We start from the raw sequence: 19,423 nt of genomic DNA, 5'->3' as shown, positions 1-19,423 counted from the left end.
GTCTCACAGCAATCTGCTCTCTCAACCAACTGGAAATGGGTGGTCTGTTGTTTTTTTGCCTTTTTTTTTTTTTGAGAAACGGGTTTCTTTGTGTAGTCTTGGCTGTTTTGAACAAGCTCTGTAGACCAGGCTGGCCTCACAGAGACCCACCTGCCTCTGCCTCCTGAGTGCTGGAATAAAAGGTGTGTGCCATGACTATCCTGGCCTATTTTAAAATTAAGAAAAAAAAAATTGAGTTATTTGGCTTCTGGGAATCCAGGCTGGGAGGCCAGGATGTCTTTGACTCGTTATATAGTAGAGGCCGACCTTGAACTCTGGATCTTCCTGTTCTACCTCCCCAGGGCTGGGATACAGCACCTCTGGCCCCAGCGTTAACTGCCTTAGTATTTCTTTCTTTCTTTTCTTTCTTTCTTTTTTTTGAGGTTTGTCTGTGTAGCCCTGGCTTTTCAGGAATTCCCTTTGTAGACCAGGCTGACTGGCCTCGAACTCGGGGAGCTAGCTGTCAGTCTTAGCCTTACTAAAGTTAAAGGCGGGCGCCCACCACCGGCCCGCTTCTCCGCGGGGCGGGGCCATCCTCTGAGGAGCTAGGCGCTTCCGCGGCTCCGCTCGCTTTTTGAGGAAGCCGCCGCGAGCCCGCCCTGGCCCCTCCCACTCCCATCATGCCCCTCGCGTTTTTATCTAGGTGGCAGTTGCGGTGCGTGCCACAGCGCGGCGCGCGTTCCCGTGCGCGCACGCTCCGAGCGGAGCCTCTCTCCTCCTGGGTGGCGGCGGCGAGCGGAAGTCCTTGGGAGCGCCAGTTCCGTCTGTGTGTTCGAGTGGACAAAATGGCGAAGATCGCCAAGACTCACGAAGGTAAGCGGCCTTTCCCTTCCCACGCGCGACCTCGGCTGCCCGCCAGCCGCGGCCCGGCCGCTTGGCCCTCGGCGTCTTCGCGTGGCGTCTCCGGTCCCGGCCGAGGCCGCGCGGCGGGCCCTGCTCCGGCTCGTCGGCGCAGGCCGCTGCCCGCGTAATGGCGTCCTCTCGCACTCCGGGACCGGCGCTTTGTTCCGCGCTGGATGTTGCTGCTCCCGAGTTGTGTGGGGCCCGGAGGGCCTCGGGGAGCGGCTTGCTCCGAAGGGCCCCGGGGGCGGGGGCGGGGAGCGGGCGAGGGAGGGCGGTCCCTCTCGCCCCCGGGGCGCCGTCGTCGGCAGTTTGCACCCGGAGAGCCCCGAAGGACGGGCCGCGCTTGGCGGAGTCGCTCCGGCGCAGGCCTGTTCCCTCAAACCTCCAGCCGGGCATCTCCAGGCGGCCAGGTTGTGTTGTGTGGTGGTTCTTGCTCGAGAGGATTCGGGCATGCAATCTGGCAGTTTACTCCTTTAGTCGCTTCTCGTGTCGTGTTTCTCTTTCGCTTTGAGGGCTGATTGTTGGAGACTCGGTAGCAAGAAAGGAGGAAAGGCAGATTTTTTTAAATCAGTTTCCTAAGTTTTCTGTGCAGTTGATCATTTTATGGCACACACAGTAAACACAGCTTTGTTGTGGGTTTTTTGTTTGTTTGTTTGTTTGTTTTTGGCAAACGACCTGATTCTATAAGAAAGTAACTGGAGAAGACAAGAGTTGGAGTGTGTGAGGTTGAAACCCTGGTCCTAGGTGCCTGGCTTGGAAGCCAAAATTTACGCCGACAACATGGCTTCTGAGAGTCACTAAACACACCCTTTCTTAATGTGTACTCTGTGTTAAGAGGTAACAAGCTAAGGATGTCTGAAATTTGACAGTTTGATTAGGAAACAGATGTGTGAATCTCAGTTCTCTTAGAAAATCAAAGGAATGTAGACAGAGAAGTAAAACCGATACTCTGCGAAACTTGGTTAACGGAGCCGTTAATTTATGCTTAGTTATTTTAGAGAGGTGATGACGCTGATCTAAAAGGATCAGTCAGTTTTCAATTAGGGGAGAATGCCTGAGCCCGAGGGAACATCTAACAACCCATTGAGTCGTGAAAGATGTGCAGGCCTCGTTGCTGTGGTAGGAAGAGAGGGTGTAAAGAGGGATTCCGATATGAATGTAGAGAGATGGGTTAGGACCGAAAGGTGATCGTTTTTTGAGACAGGGTTTTTCTGTGCAGCCTTGGCTATCCTGGAAGTCGCTCTGAAGATCAGGTTAGTCTGGAACTTTGTTTTGTTTTTTGAGACAGTCTCTCTGTGTAGTCCCTGCTGTCCTGGAAAACTCTTGGTAGACTCTGCTAGAGTGGCTTGCCTCTGCTCCCCAAATGCTGGGACCAAAGGTAAGCACCACCAGGCCTGTCTAATGTAACATTTACCTTTGCTTTTTGCAAAGGTCAGAGAACAACTTGCAAGAATGTTCACTCCTTCCGTGATACAGATTCTGGGATATGAATTCAGGTTGTCAGGTCTGGCAGGAAGCAAGTTCACCCTTAATCAGAATAATCTCATGAAAGTTTTCATAACTCTACTATTATTGTCGTACACAAGAATTGTAGATACACCGATAACTCCAGTATCTGGTCCATAGTGGGTATTCAAGTGTTAAATCAGCTTTTATTTGATAGATTATCATGGAGAAAGAGTTGCTTGTAGTCCAGGCTGGCCTTGACTTATGATTTTCCACCTCTTTAAGAGCTAGTGTTGTAGATACGTGAATTCTGTGGTTTTATTGGAAAAGTTTCAGAGAAATAAGATATCTATTTTTTAATTAATTTTTTTCTTACATTGGTTTATTGTGTGTTTATGTATTTCTGCCTCTGTGTCCACATGGAAGTCAGAGGACAACTTGAGTGTTGGATTCAGGTTTTCATGCTTGCTGCCTTTAGCTGCCCAGCCATCTTGCTGGCCTTTCCTTTTGTTTTTTCTTTGAAATATAATGATTGTGTAGCCCTGGCTGGCTGGTTACCCACTTTCTATTTTTACTTTCTTTGAGACAGGGTTTCTCTGTGTAGCTCTGGCTGTCCTGAAACTTGTTCTGTAGACCAGGCTGGCCATAACTCAGAGTTCCTGCCTGCCTGTGCTTACTGAATGCTGGCACTAAAGGTGTGTGTCACTACCTCACTGTGTATCTTACTTAAGCTAGCCTCAAACTTGGAGGAATCCTTTGTTCCCTGAACACTGGAAGTTTTGCTATGTATCACACTACCTATGCTTTCTGGATCTCTATCAAAGTTGGGGATCAATCCCCAGGATTCTGTTCTGTATTTTATAGTTTCAGATCTTTTGACATTGAACTATTGAAGTACCCCTCCCCCTCTGAAAAGAGGAATTTTAAAACTCAGTATTAAGTTAGACAGGTAGGAAATAGCTTATTCTTGTTTTGAGAATCTTCTGAATTGAGAGGAAAAGATGTTTTAGTATCAAATTTGGAAGGCTTTAAACACTGCAAGATTTGATTTTGGCTTTCCAGTGCATATAGAATAAAGTGCCATCTTCCTGTCTCCAATTAACGTGTTACTATTTGTGTCTGTGTATGCATGCATGTATGCATGTGTGTTGTATATGTATGTGTGTCGGTACCCCCATCTGTGCAGACCAGCATATGCACATGGAGGTCAAAGAATGCATTTGGGCTTATTCCCTTGAGACAGGGTTTCTTACTGAACCTGGAGCTATGCTGATTGCCAGCAAGCCCTTTTTTCTTCTCTGCACTGGAGTTTGAGATGTGCATGACCATGCCAGTCTTTTTAACATGGTGTTTGGAGGTTTAGGTTCTATACAAGCATTCTTACTGGCTGAGCCGTCTCTCCATCCCACAGATGACTTTTTTTGTGTGTGTCATTAGAGCCAGGTGTGGTGGCACATGTCTTTAATCCCAGCCCTTGGGGGCAGTGGTAGGTGGATCTCTGTAAGTTCAAGGCCAGCCTAGTCTACAAAGTGAGTTCCAGGACAGTCAGGGCTACACAGAGAAACCCTGTCTTGCAAAACAAACAAACAAAAAGAGAGTCATTGGGTAATTGCATCAGAGGCAATCATTTTTAGGTTATTGGAATAATTGAGAATGGGACTTATGGTGTAACTTATTTCTCAATAGTTTCCCATATTATGCTCAAGTATTTCTTGGTTGTGTATTTATTTTTTATCATCATTGTCATCATCTTTGGGCTTTTTTCTGTTGATTTCAAAGCTGCTGTGTAGCTGAGTTTGTCTTTGGATTCCTGATCCTTCTGCCTCCACCTCAGAAGTGCTGCCATGTCAGCTATGTATCATCATGCTTCATTTGCATGGTTCCATTCTCAGGCTGTTGATTCCCATTCATTATTGAACCAAACTGAAGATTTTTTCTTGTCATATAATTTTTCAATATATTTCTCTTTCTTTGAGATAAGGTATGTTGCCCAAGATGACCTTGACCTTTGTTTTTTTTTTTTTTTTTTTGTGACAGGGTCTCACTTTGTGGCCCTGGCTGGCCTGGATTTCATTATGTATACCAGGCTGGTCTTGAATGCTGGGAAAGGCATGTGCCGTCATTACAAATGGCTGGAATTATAGGATAAACCACGACACCTGATTTATATGGTACTGAAGATAAAATGCAGTATTTCATGCATTCTAGGCAACTGAGCAACATCGCCATACTGCTTTTCAAATATTTCTGCTAGAATCATCTCTCATATCCTCTTTAACTAATTTGATCATTTTAAAAAAGGTTTATGTTTTGTGTGCTTGTGTTTATGTTTCTGATTCTGTATGCACAAACATACTTGGGTGGCCATGAAGTCAAAGAACGGTATTCAGTGCATGCCCCTAGAATTGACATGGTGCTAGGAAGTGGACTCTTGTCCTCTGGAAAAACAGCAAGCACTCTTATGTGCTGAGACAGCTCTCTGGTTCCTAAACTGATCATTTTCTTACTTGGTCAGTGTACCTTATGCTTTCCAGGATTGAAAGATAAGAACTAGACTTAACAAGCGGCGGTGGTGTATGCCTTTAGCTCCAGCACTCAGAGAGAGTCCAGGACAGCCAGGCTACACAGATAAACCCCGTTTCGAAAACTATCACCCCCCCTAAAAAAAAAAAAAAAAAAAAAAAAGAACTAGACTTGCATACCAAGTATGATCTTTTAGGGGATTTTTGCATAAAATGTGTCAAGTATGTTTAGTTATGAGTGAGCACAATCTTGCTGCTGTCTAGCAGTTTTGTAATATTGCTGACTTTGGCAAAATAAGGAAGAAATCTTGGTTTAACCCAAAGTTTCAGTAATGTGCTTTGCCTTTAGTTTCTTATTTTATGTACTTATCTTTATGGATATCTGCATGACTTTCTGTATATGAATGCAGAGCCTTTGGAGGCCAGAAGAGACATCATGTATCTTAGAACTTGGGACAGGCATTGTGAATGACCTGCCGTGGATGCTGGGAATATCTGTCTTCTGCAGGAGCAGTACCCAATCTTAACTACTGAGCCATTTGTCTAGCTCCTGCTGTTAATTTCTTGAGTTGAAAAATCAAGAGTATCACAAAGCTGAGCAATGGCTGAAAAACAGACACTTCAATGTAATGTTTCCTTTTGGTGGCTAGTAAAAATAAAAAGTTAAAACGTGTGTAATGATTTTGAATTTTTTTTCAGTAGAATTAATTACCTGGGAACTGACTTAGTCCTCTGGTATTCAGTAAAAATAAGTACACTGTTTTCAAATGTTTTTATTACCCAGGCATAGTGTTGTTGTGCACCTTTAAATCGCAGCACTCAGGGAGGCAGAGTTTGAGGCCAGCCTGGTTTACAAAATGAGTTCTAGGACATTCAGAGCTACATAATTTTCCTTTCTGGAAACCACCCCACCCAATTATCTTCATTTGTTTGTTCCTTTTTTGTTTTCTTGAGACAAGGTTTCTCTGTGTAGCCTTGACTGTTCTGAACTCACTTTGTAGACCAAGCTGGCCTTGAATTTACAGTGATCATCTGCCTTTGCCTCCCTGAGTGCTGAGATTACAGGTGTGCCACCATGCCCCTTCCCCCATTTTTTTTTCCTTTTACGTAGATGAATGTTTGCCTGAATATATGTATGTATGTGTGTCACTTGCATGCCTAATGCTGGAGGAGACTAGAAGAGGGTTTCATATTCTCTGCTACTGGAGTTACAGACGTTTGTGAGCTGCCATGTAGCTGTTGGAAATAAACTTCCATAGGCAGTGTTCTTAACCACAGAGTCATCTCTTCAGCCCTAATACTTTTATTTTTTGTTTTATTTTTTTGAGATACCATGTATCTCTGGTTGACCTGAAACTCAGAGATTATCCTGCCTCTGCCCCCTGAGTGCTGGAATTAGTAAAAGCCTGCAACACCATGTCTATAAAAGTACACTTGATCTACTGGGCCTTGGTTAAAGAAAAAGTTGAGTTTCTTTGCAGAATGTATTAGCTTTTTCTGGGTGCCTTTTAAATTTTGAGAAATTTAACCTTAACAAATTGTGTCCGGCTAGAAGAAAATAGCTGTCACGGATCAGAGCAAAAGGGAATGGTGCAGTATCAAACCCAGGGAAAAAGCAAAGCTCAGAAGGGTAGCCCAGTGAAAGACAGCTGCCTTACTCAGATAGGACATTCTTGGTTAAATAAGAGTTTGCTTGCATGAATGAACAGTTGTTAGATGTTTCCCATCTTTTAAAAAATTTGTTCTTAGACTTATTTTGTGTGGTGCCTACATGTATGTGAATGTGTGTACAACATGTGGATGCAGTGCCCAGAGTTCAGAAGAGCACATTAGATTCCTTGGAGCTGGAGTTTCAAGTGGTTGTGAGCTATCATGTGGCTGCTGCTGGCAGCTTAACCCATGTCCTCTGCTACAGCAGCAGTGCTGAGCCCAGTGCTTGATGGATGAGAGACAAAACCAATGCATATCCACAAAATATATTTTGAATAAGTTGTCAAATATATCAGCCACCCAAATAATTCACCAATTCATTAACACTGTTACTATCCATCTTCTGTACTTTGGGGAGGGATGTGTTCCTGATAAGTGTGTCAGGGATCAGAATTCCTTCCAGAACAACAACAATCATCTTGTTGGGGTTTTAGTTGAATGACAATTCCTTGTACTTCATTGGAGCAGATTTAGCCTTTAGACATTTAAAATTTTAACATTTAGAAAAATACCATTATAACCAAGTAGAAACCAGTCTACTGGGAAAAGTGGCGTGAGTGGGCAAAAGAACTGGAAGCTAAATACGGTTGACCATATTTCTAATTCCAGTTCTCAGGAGGATTGCCAGGAGTTTGAGGTCAGCCCAGACAACATTGTAAAGCTTTGTTTCAAAGTAAAACAACAAAACAAAACGCATGTTAGCACAAGGGAATTGACTAAAAGAAGAGGGGCCTGGTAAAACTTCTGGACATTTGTTAATAAGGAGGACTCCTGAGCTTTTAAATTGGAAGTTTTTTCCAAGCCTGTATCTGTATGAGGGTTAGGATGCTACCCTTTTTTTATAGCTGTATGAGGGCATTTTCATTGGAGTGGTCATTATATTATGCTGAAGATGTAGAAGATCAGAAGCTGTTTGGCAGGTCTCATTTGCTCTTTTCTATTTTCCTTCCAGAGTTCTGATAAAAATGGTATTTGTGATCCCTTGAAAAACTTTCAATCACAGCCATACTTAGGAGGCAGAGGCAGAGTCAGGCCAAACTCTTGAGTTCAAGGCTACATAGAGAGACCCTATCTCAACAAAACAACAACAAAACAAAAACCCTTCCCCCAGAAAACCAAACCAGCTACCACCACCAACAAAAGAAAAGCAATAGACTTAAATCAAGTGTGGTGGTGGTTCAGACCAGCTACCACCACCAACAAAAGAAAAGCAATAGACTTAAGTGTGGTGGTTCGTCCTTGAAACCCCTATATTGATGAGGCAAGGGCAGGAAGATTTCTCATTAGGTTGAGGCTTGCCTGTCTACATAGTAAATTCCAGGTGTGAACGGTCTCAAAATATACACAAAAAGAAAAAAAAAAAAAAAGCAGAAACCACCATCCAACTAAAGTGTGCATGTTGTAAGGGAGAAAAACCTTAAATATTTCAGGAAAAAAAAAAGAGCACTTACATGTTAACCAGTTTCTACCAAGAGGTACGCTAATATTCCTCTAGGAATAAGTCAGTGCCAGAAGTAAACAGAGGGGTTAAATAGAGATTTAAATAGCCACTCTGTCTGTCTGTCTGTCTATCCTATCTATCTATCTATCTATCTATCTATCTATCTATCTATCTATCTTTTTGAGACAGGGTTTCTCTGTGTAGCCTTGGCTGACCTGGACTAACTTTGTAGACCAGGCTGGCTTCAAACTCACAGTGATCCACCTGCCTCTACTTCCCTTAGTGCTGGGATTAAAGGCATGTGCCACTGTGCCCGGCTTTAAATTTTTATTCAAAGTGTTGAGGATTGAACCCAGGGCCTGGCATTCCCTAAGCACATTCTGTATTTCAGTTATTATTACTGTCTTTTTTGGAGACAGTGTCTCTCTACATATATCTGGCTATCCTAGAATTCACTATCTAGACCAGACTGCTGGCTCCACGATCACAGAGATAGATCCACCTGCCTCTGCACCTCTCCTCCCACGTGCTGGAATTAAAGGCATTCACCACCAGGCCTGGCTCAATTAAAAACAAACAAACTGAAAAACTTCTGTAAAGCAAAGACACTGTTGTCAGAAAAAAAAAAAAACAAAAACAAAACGACAGTCTACAGACTGGGAAAGGATCTTCACCAACCCTATACCTGACAGAGGGCTAATACCCAGACAATATAAAGAACTAAAGAAGTTAAAAAGCAACAAATCAAGTAATCCAATTAAAAAATGGGGTATGGAGCTAAACAGAATTCTCAATAGTGGAATATCGAATGGTAGAGTAACACTTAAAAGAAATGTTCAACATCCTCAGTCATCAGGGAAATGCAAATCAAAACGACACTGAGATTTCACCTTACAGCCATCAGAATGGCTAAGATCAAAAACTTAAGTGACAGTGCATGCTGGAGAGAATGTGGAGAAGGGGAACCCTCCTCCATTGCTGGTGGGATTGTAAACTTGTACAACCACTTTGGAAATCAAATCTGGCCCTTTCTCAGACATTTAGGAATAGTGCTACCTCAAGACCCAGCTGTACCATTCCTAGATGTATATCCAGAAGATGCTTAAGGACACAACAAGGACATTTGCTCAGCCATATTCATGGCTTTATTCTTAATAGCCAGAACCTGGAAACAATCCAGATGTCCTTCAGTGGAGGAATGGATAAAGAAATTGTGGTACATTTACACAATGGAATACTACTCAGCAATTAAAAACAAGGAAATCATGAAATTTGCAGGCAAATGGTAGGATCTAGAAAAGATCATCTTAAGTGAGGTATCCCAGAAGCATGAAGACAAACATAGTATATACTCAAGTGCATATTAAACATATAATATAGGATAAACATACTACAATCTGTGCACCTAAAGAAGCTAAGCAAGAAGGAGGACCCTGGGTAAGATGATCAGTCCTCACTCAGAAAGACAAATGGGATGGTCATTGGAAGAAGGAGAAAATAGGAAACAAGATAGAAGCCTACCACAGAGGGCCTCTGAAAATCTTTACCCAGCAGTGTATCAAAGTAGATGCTGAGACTCATAACCAAACTTTGGGCAGAGTACAGGGAATCTTTTGAAAGAAGGGGGAGATAGAAAGACCTAGAGGGGACTGTAGTGCCACAAGGAGAGTAACAGAACCAAAAAATCTGGGCACAGGGGTCTTTTTCTGAGACTGATACTCCAACCAAGGACCATTCATGGAGATAACCTAGAACCCCTGCACAGATGTAGCCCATGGCAGCTCAGTGTCCAAGTGGGTCTTCCAGTAAGGGGAACAGAGACTGTCTCTGACATGAACTCCGTGGCTGGCTCTTTGAGCACCTCCCTTAAGGGGTGGGGGTGGCCTTGCCAGGCCACAGAGGAAGACAGTGTAGCCAGTCCTGATGAGACCTGATAGGCTAGGGTCAGATTGAAGGGGAGGAGGACCACCCCATCAGTGGACTTGGAGAGGGACATGGGAGGAGATGATGAGGGAGGATGAGATTGGGAGTGAATGAGGGAGGGGGCAACAGCAGGGATACAAAGTGAATAAACTGTAATATAAAATAAAAATAAAAAAACAAACAGCTTTAAACAGAATTAAAAGATAATGGCAAAAGATAAATCAGGAAAAGATAGCTTAAGTTAGGGTAATTCTGATTGTGCTTGTTTGCTGTAACAGTTTTGAGGGGTGCAATGTAGGAGATGATAGCGTCTGTGAATACAGTAATACATGCTAAGATTATTGAGATGTGAAACAACAAAAATGTGGGACAGCAAACTTATTACCTCTTATTTTTTCATTTTTAAAGTTTTATTTTTAAATGCATAGGTGTTGTGCCTACGTGTATGCCTGTGTACCTCATACATGCTGTGCCTTGGAGGCCAGAAAAGGGTGTCAGAACTGGAGTTACAGGTGGTTGTAAGCTGAACCAGTGCTCTTAACCACTAAGCCATCTTTCCAGCCCCTCATTGCCTCTTTAATTCTTTGCCTGCCATTTTCCGTCTTACTGGGAAAGGGGCCCAGCTATTCTTTGGACTGCATAAACTTGTTAGATTTTAAAAATGGTCTACCTTTGAGAATACAATGTTTTTCTTAGATCAGACTCAGTGGGGTTGGGCAGTTAATGTGATAATTTCTGTCCTTATTTTGATCCCTGTAACTGGTGAAGGAGGGTTTCTTCTGTTCATAGGCTTTATGACCCACCCATAAATCTCTTAAAATCTTGCTTTTGAAGTCATGGTGGCCAAAGATGGCCTTGAATTCCTCTCTTTTCTGGGTTTCTCCAATTATAAATTGGGAGTTATTATACTTGCTTATACAGTGCTGGGGCATTTATTCATGCTAGGCTAACACCTGCCAACTTAGCAACACTCTTAACTCAGTCTATATGAAAAAGAAAACTAAAGAGTGCTGGGCATGCTTACTTAACACGTGTAATCTTAGAAATTTTGATCCCTGGAACTCATGTAAAAAGCTAGATGTGTAAAAAGTTAGATGCATAAAAGTAGATATGAGGTGTCAGTACTCCTACTGCAAGGTGGAAAATAAAGATAAGAGAATTGACAGAGCTTTGGGGCAGCTAAGCTGGAGTCTACTATACAGTTGAGAAACAAGAAAGGCCTGACTTGGCAAGTGGAAGGAGATGGCTCACCAACAGGTGCTTTACCTGCTCATCCACTTCACTAGCCTCACTGTGCCTACCTTAATGCTGTTTTATACTTGGTCTTAGCCGGAAGGCTGAGAAATGACTTATACTGTTGTTTTACACCTTTGGTAGTGGGTTTTATTTTCTGCTGTAACATAATACATGAAGCTCTGTATCAGATTGAGGAGCTTATGCAATGCTGAGCAAGTGATTCACCACTGAATTAATTATGTCTCTAGGTCAGTTCTGGTAGTGACAAGTTTAAATAATTCTTAACATTGCCCTGGTTCATAATCAACACCAACAGTTTTTATGGCTGGCAGAGAGGGCTCAGCAAATCACTTGTCATACAAGTTTAGTGACCTCAGTTTGATCCCTGGAACCATGCAAAGGTTGGAGGGAACTGACTTTAATGCGTTACCTGACCTACACATTTACACATGCACCACTCATACTAGTAATAAATACGTATTTTGAAGTGACTCTGATTTTTCAGTTGGGGAAGGTTTAGAATTTTGAGATTAATTTTGATAATTCATTTTAATGGTTAGGGTAAGTTGTTTTAATGGTTAGGGTGAGATAATCAATCAGTTTTTTGGATTTCTTTTCGTCTGTTGAGGTAAGAAGATAGAATGTGTGTGTAGTTGTACTACACATGCATGGGGAGTACATTACATGGGAATAAACTTTCCTGTATTTCAGTATATTTGATAAGATCTAGGAAGGGGGTTGAGAGCTCTTGGAATATGAAATTGTTTTCTTTCTTACAGATATTGAAGCACAGATTCGAGAAATTCAAGGCAAGAAGGCAGCTCTTGATGAAGCCCAAGGAGTGGGCCTTGATTCCACAGGTTATTATGACCAAGAAATTTATGGTGGAAGTGATAGCAGATTTGCTGGATACGTGACATCAATTGCTGCCACTGAACTTGAAGATGTAAGTTACAAATTATATAAGAGGCAAGGGTTATTTTCTTTTTCTTTTTTAAGAAAAAGTAAGAAATAGAAGGGATTTTTCTGTTTGAGTTGCCTGGTTAAAAGGAAAGAGAAAACAGTTATACACATACACACACGTGCGCGCATACCGGATGTAGATGTAGGCACATCTACACACATACCCACTACTATGTAATCCTGTATGTAGACCATGTGGGCCTCAAACTCTGTCTGTCTTCCAACTGCTGGGACTAAAAGGGCATGCTACCGTAACCTGTTTCACTCTGCCTGTTTTTGCCTGCCCAGTGCTGGAGCCTGCACCATGCCCTCAGATACTTTCTGAAATGCTCAGTTTTGAATTCGATGTGGAAGACTTCTCTGAATATTGTTACACAGTATATAAAGCACTTTCACATTATTTTTGATATAAATTCTTGTTACCTAACCCTGTCTTGAGTACCCTATGGAAAAAGTGACTTTACTGTAAATAGCCATTTTTCTGTGACTTGTTCATTCTACACACCCAATTTTTGTGACTTGATTTGATTTGGAATCAAACTTTAGGCCTTCTTTATTCTAATATGCTTTATCACTGGGCTAACTAAACTTTCAAATTATGTATTTTGTTTGTTTTGAGACAGGATCTTCTTACAGGTCAATCAGGGTGCTGGCATTATAGGCTTGTGCCACTGTGCTTAGCTTTAGTTTCTTTTGATCTCTTGTCTTTTTCAGTTTTTAAAGAAATAAGATTTTTTTATTCTTTGGGAATTTCATATTAGCTTACAATGTATCTTGATCTTACTCACCATCTACTTCCCATCTCACTCTTCCAGACCCACCCCATGCCCTTCCAACTTTTGTCTCTTTTTAAAAAAAATAACTCACAGAGTCTAGTTTGTGCTGCTCACAGTCATGGGCCTTGAAACCATCTACTGGAGCATGGCAACCGACCAGGGACCACCCTCTTAAAACTTTCTCTCCCCAAAAAGTCATCAGCTGTTACTAGCCCCTCAGCTAGCGTATATAATGCTCTGTAAATATACCCTTAGGGAAGTCAATGCATTTGATAACGATTATTGTTTCCTTGTTTCTGTGGTTAAATAAAACTGAGGAAGTCCAAATAAACTATGGAAGTTGCCAAATCACAGGCTTTTGTCATGTTAATTTTTCTGTTGTGATATTTTGTTTGTGACCTTTGGGTGTTTCATTGCAGGATGACGATGACTACTCTTCATCTACGAGCTTGCTTGGTCAGAAGAAGCCTGGGTACCATGCCCCTGTGGCACTCCTTAATGATATTCCACAGTCAACAGAGCAGGTGATTCTCTACACCTCCACACTTGATTCAGTCACAGAAAGGGAGTGAGTTCCCATGGAAGCAAATCTTCTCTCTCTCTCTCTCTTTGTTTTTGTTTTTTTGAGGCAGTTTCTCTGTGTAGCCCTGACTGTCCTGGACTGCTTTGTAGACCAGGCTGGCCTCGAACTTGCAGAGATCTGCCTCTGCCTCTCTAAGTGCTAGGATTACAGGCATGCACCACCATGCCTAGCAAAGCATAGAAATTTTAGCAGTCAATTCTAAGACTGTTTTGAGAGAAGAACTGGCGTGGGAGAGTCACAAGTAATTGTTTTGTAAAGGCAGTCATTACATGAAGTGTAGACTTTTAGAACTGATCAGTCACACACTTTTTTTTAAACAATGGTTTATGTATTTTTGTGTGTGTGTGTGGTAGGGAGGTGTTGGTTATTTAATAGAGTATGCATTGAAGTGAGACATGCCTCTCTTTCAGTATGATCCATTTGCTGAACATCGCCCCCCAAAGATTGCAGATCGGGAAGATGAATACAAAAAGCATAGGCGGACCATGATAATTTCTCCAGAGCGTCTTGATCCTTTTGCAGATGGTAATTCTTTCCCACTTTTCTATAAGTATTCAGAAATTTATTTTAATTAAGTTGTCTTTAGCCCTTTGATTTTTTTTGGCATGCTTATGAATTTGCTTTTTGTTTTTAAAGACCCCCTTATAGATTTGTATAGATTTGGTTGAAATCACAGATGCCATATTCTTCATCTTTATAATGCAAGTTTTCTTTCCAGGTAGAAGGACAAGAAAATAATGAGCCAATGCCATAGAAACGCAAAGGGTTAAAGGTTTTTCTTTTACTTTTGTTTTGGGTACTCTTGGTATACTTTGAACAAATGTGTTTTTCTGCTCAAAATACTTGCAAAATACTGCAAAGTTTTCATTCAAAATTCTAGAGTTTTGGATTGTTACTTTTGAGAAACTATTTCTCACACTAGAGTTCCCCTCATTGTAATAGCTTAGTAAATGCACCTACTTTGCTCTATGCAAATTTATAGTTAAAACAAAATTATATGCAAAGACTTTGGTATTTTTAATAGTTGAAGTCTGTTTTGCTAATTGTAGTGTGCAAGGGCCATAGTGAGCCTGATGGAAGCTTTCCTCAGGTGAGTGAGTCCCACCCTCAAAACTAAGTGCCTGTTTCTAAAAATAGATTTTGCTGCAGGTTTACAAATTAGACTTCAGCCTGCATGAATGAATAGGGCTATTCTTTTTTTTACTTGCATAATTGTAATTGATTTAAACATGTATGTCAGAATTCACAGGCCCATACTAACTGTCCTTAATTTCTTTCCTACAGCAGTACTGCTATATGCCAGTCCTGTCTGCATTCTTAAGGGTGCAGTTCAACACATCCTCTCTAGATTATGGTGAAAGAGTATTCCAAAGGAAGTCTTATCAGAGCTAGTGTCAGAAAGAATGACACTACCAATTGGGCATGATCGTCAGCATAGGAGATGTCTTAGAATTTTATTATTTTGTCCTAAATTTTAATGCTATACTACTTGTATAGCCAATTATCACTTTTCTAAAGCATAGTGTGCCTTTGTGGTTCTTGTTATATACTGTTTGGGCTTCTTTAAGATATTTTGCAGTTTGTAAAGCAAATACTGAAACTTTAACCAAGAGACTAACACATCTCTTTGTACACCACTTTTCTTTTGTGTGCATTGTAGTAACTAGTAGAATAATATATCTTAAGTAATATTTCCATTGTAATTGTATTTTCTAAGAAATAGAATTATATAGTGGGTCAAGAAAAAAACTTTAAAAAAAAACATGAAGCCCTTTTTAGTAATGTGACATGAGAATATGATTGTAGGTATATTTTTTATAATCAGATTTTCTAAGTTACAACTGTTTAGATGAAAAACTTACTTTAGTCAGTTACTGTAGTCAGGATTTTAACAGCTTGCAACAGGTAATGTTTTGAATATAAATATCTTTCCAAAGTGTTACTAATGGTAAAGAGATAATTTTCTAGGCTTCTATTCTGCTGCTTGAAGTCAGAACTGCTGATGGAGACAAAGGCACGAAAGTGTACGTATTCCGGATTAGCAACCCAGGAACCCATCACTTCTGAAGACTCTAAACTGTGCTGTCATTTTGCTTTATATATGCATTAAATAATTGTTTTAAACTGCTGTAGATATGTTTGTGTTCAAACAGGTTAAATTGATCAGCAAACTCAATAAAAAGTAAGATGTATAATTATCAAAGTTTTCCACCAAAAAATAAATTAATTGATTTTGTAATAACATAATATTAGAGCAGGGCAGAGAAATCAGTTGAACCTAATACGCTTTATTTATTGTACTCTTGTCCTGTTGCTGTTCTTTTCTGCAGGAGGGAAGACCCCTGATCCTAAAATGAATGCAAGAACTTACATGGATGTTATGCGAGAACAGCATTTGACTAAGGAAGAGGTATGAACTCACTTCTCAGTGTAGTGGTTGTGAAATAATTTAAGAATATTTGAGAGAGTTTTATATTTATTTAGTTCTCGTACACAGCAATATTTTTGCTTCCCCCCTTGCCCTAAGACAGGACTTCTTTGTGTAGCCTTGACTGTCCTGGAACTCTCTGTAGACCAGGCTGGCCTTGAACTCAGAGATCCACCTGCCTCTGCAGTGCTGGGTCAAAGGTATGTACCACACTGCCCAGCATTTTTTTCTCTCTCTTTTTAAATTATTTTTTAAAAGATAGTCTCATTATATAGACCTGGCTGGCCTAAAATTCAGAGAGATCTGTCTGCTTTTGCCTCTCAAGTGCTGGAATTAAAGGTGTGAACAATCATATTTGGACTGTAGTACTTCCATCATAAAAATTAAGAACATCATCCCAGAATTGTATCACCCTTGAAACTTGTCATTTCGATTTCCTAGGGCGTTCTGGCCTCCTGTGTGTATGGGCATGGTTGGGAAGGTGTTTAGGGGCATTTAGTAGTGTACCTCATCAAGCTAGTGGTCACGTTATTTCTTCAAGAATCCCTGGGTTTGGCAATAGATGGAGAATTCTGAATAGTCCTTTGGCTTACAGAGATAATTGTGTTTTAGCATAGGTGTAGTGGTGAGGAGCCAGACTTCAACTGATTTTGTAGTTTTTGTTTTTATTACATTTATTTATTTGTGTGTATATGCTCATGCCATGGTACATGGCATGGTGTGCCTGTGGAGGCCAGAGGACAGCTTGCAGGAGTTAGTTCTGTTCTACCAAGTGAATTCCAGGGTAACAACAAGTGCTGTTACCAGCCGAGCCTTCTTGCCATCCCTGGTCCTGTTTGTTTGTTTGTTTTTTTAACTTTTTTTTTTGCTTTCTAAAAAATATTTCTTTATTATGAATACAGTATTCTGTCTGCATGTACACCTGTTGGCCAGAAGAGGGCACCAGATCTCATCTTAGATGGTTGTGAGCCACCATGTGGTTGTTGGGCTTTGAACTCAGGACCTTTGGAAAAACAGTTACTGCTCTTAATCTCTGAGCCATCTCTCCAGTGCTCCTGGTCCTGTTCTTTTTGGTTGTTGTTTGAAGTAAAGTTTTCCTGTAGCCCAGGCTAACTTAGAACTCATTCTGTAGCCCTAGTCATAGGCTGGCCTCTAATGCACTGTGACACTCCTGCCTCACTCAGCCTTCTGAGGGTTAAAGGATTAAGGTGCACACTACCGAGGCTGCCTTGGCTTGTTGTTATAGCTACTGTGCCTTTATTAATAATGAAGCAAGTAGAGTTGTTAGGTGAATTAAAAGAGAAATGGAACCTCATTTTAAAACGAAACTGAATTAAATGCATTTATTATGACACTAAGTTTTATTTTCACTTTTTTGGTTCTTTTTTTGTTTTTGAGACAAGAGTGTTGCTATGTATTCCTGGCTGGGCTGGAACTGACTTGTTGGTCTTGAATTCAAAGCAATATTTCTGCCTTAGACTATGGATCACAAGCATGTGCCAGTACACCTAGCTTATTTTTGTCTTGAGTTTTAAAAGCTTTCAGTTGTATGTTTTTGAAATCTCTGCTGTTAAATGAATATTTTACTTACTGACTAGAGATTTTATTTTATAATAAATTTCCTTCAGTAGCTTCAAAGTGTAGGCTGTTAAAACTCTAGAGTTGCTTATATATTGTTTAGGGAGAAACAATATATAGAACTGTTAAAGATAATGAATGGTACAAACTAGAAACAGAAAATAGAGAGGGTTTTTTTGTTTGTTTGTTTGTTTTTTTGAGGCAGGGTCTCAGTGTAGCTCTGGCTGTCCTGGCACTTGCTCTGTAGATCAGGCTGGCCGCAAAATCAGACATGCACCTGCCTGTGCCTCCCAACTGCTGGGATTAAAAGCATGTTCACTCACTTGTTGTGAGTGGAATATTAAATAGCTTATTAAGAAGAAATGAATATACTAGTAGTATAAAAACTTAATTAGAGGAATTCCCTTCCTATTTTCTGGTGCTGGGAACTGAACAGGATCTTAGGCATGTGAGGTAGATATAAGCCACCTGTGAGTTTCTTCCACGTAATGAAATAATGTTCTCTGCTCTTTCAAATGTTTTTCAGAGAGAAATTAGGCAACAACTAGCAGAAAAAGCTAAAGCTGGAGAACTAAAAGTCGTCAATGGAGCAGCAGCATCCCAGCCTCCCTCAAAACGAAAACGGCGCTGGGATCAAACTGCTGACCAGACTCCTGGTGCCACTCCCAAAAAGTTATCAAGTTGGGATCAGGCAGAGGTAATCTTTTATTTTCTATCACTAGTTTTATATTTTTCTTTATGGACTGTGTTCATTTTTGGGTTTCTAAAACAAGTTACTACTGACTAGGTGGCTTAAGTGACAGTTTGTGTTTATTTCTCAGTTATGGAGGTCTGAAGTAGAAGATGGCAGTGCTAGCAGGGTTGCTGTCTGGAGAGAGCACTTTCTCACTGTTTCCTCCTAACTCTTCTCTTGCTCTTCTCACGAGGACTGGTCCCTTTTGATTTCATCTAACCTTGAACATCCCCAGCCTCCAAATGCAGTCACATCAGGGTTACAACCTCAGTCCCTGAGCAGGGCTTAGAGACGCTTCATTCCATGTGTTGAAAAATGGAATGTTTTCTCTCTCTCTTTTTTTTTTTCAAAGATTTATTTTTATTTTATGGTGCTTTGGTGTTTTGACTGCATGTATGCCTCTGTGAGGGTGTCAGATACTCTGGAACTGGAGTTATAGACAGGTGTGAGCTGCCATATGGGTTCTGGGAATTGAACTCTGGTCCTTTGGAAGAGCAGCCACTGCTCTTAACCACTGAGCCGTCTCTCCAGTCCCGGAGTTTTAGTTTAATTTTTTTTCCCCCTTAGAGACAAGGTTTTGCTTTGTAGCCTTGGCCAGCCTGGAACTTCTTATATAGAACAGAGTGGCATCAAACTCAGAGATCCACCTGTCTCTGTCTCACAAGTGCTGGGATTAAGGGTGTGTGCCATGTTACCACTCAGGGCTGTAATATTAATTTTACACATACACTGTGTTACATTGTCGAGATTGTAGAGTAAAACGTAGTAGTCTTCCTTATTTTCTTTGACCAGTTGGTAATTGGTAACTTTACTATATCCTTGGCTAGCTTATATACTCTTGAACTAGCTCTTTTTTTTTTCAAAACAGGGTTTTTGTTTGTAGCCCTGATGTGAGTTCTGGGAACTGAACATGGATCATCTCTTAAAAGAGAAGAGTTCACACTATATCTTTCCTTGGCCTGGATCTAGCTATGTAGACCAGGCTGGCCTCAGACTCAGAGATTCTACTGTCTCTGTTTCCTGAGTCCTGAGATTAGAGTCTTGTGCCCCAGACAAGATGCCTAGCCCAGAGCTACGTTTTTAAAGCTGAGAGAAACCTGCTCTACTCAGAACGGCTTAGCTGTAGCTTGTAACTAGATAGAGGAGTTTATTTTTCTTAAAAGATTGATTTACTTTTGGTTACATATTTGTCTGAATGTACA

The 19,423-nt window shown here is 41.0% G+C and overlaps 1 protein-coding gene across 3 annotated transcripts in view; it reads left to right on the top strand.

Moving 5' to 3' along the window:
- The first annotated feature begins 693 nt into the window (after positions 1 to 693).
- The window catches only part of Sf3b1 (splicing factor 3b subunit 1), a 38,947-nt gene continuing 20,217 nt past the window's right edge, over positions 694 to 19,423 (top strand). Inside the window, exons 1-6 of one of the 3 annotated variants that reach the window (XM_021642342.2) lie at positions 694 to 852; positions 11,940 to 12,106; positions 13,319 to 13,423; positions 13,893 to 14,007; positions 15,451 to 15,506; positions 15,813 to 15,892. In XM_021642342.2, the coding sequence (XP_021498017.1) occupies positions 825 to 852; positions 11,940 to 12,106; positions 13,319 to 13,423; positions 13,893 to 14,007; positions 15,451 to 15,470 (435 nt within the window). In that variant the 5' untranslated portion in view covers positions 694 to 824 and the 3' untranslated portion in view covers positions 15,471 to 15,506; positions 15,813 to 15,892. Of the gene's footprint in view, positions 853 to 11,939; positions 12,107 to 13,318; positions 13,424 to 13,892; positions 14,008 to 15,450; positions 15,507 to 15,812; positions 15,893 to 18,014; positions 18,186 to 19,423 lie in introns of those variants that run through there. The other 2 variants (XM_021642339.2, XM_021642340.2) reach the window with 2 other exon arrangements.

This window comes from Meriones unguiculatus, chromosome 15 (assembly GCF_030254825.1).
Source record: "Meriones unguiculatus strain TT.TT164.6M chromosome 15, Bangor_MerUng_6.1, whole genome shotgun sequence".
NCBI classification, from domain to species: Eukaryota; Metazoa; Chordata; class Mammalia; order Rodentia; family Muridae; genus Meriones; species Meriones unguiculatus.
Note: the sequence above shows the minus strand (reverse complement) of the source record. Positions and strands in the feature narration are given on the sequence as shown.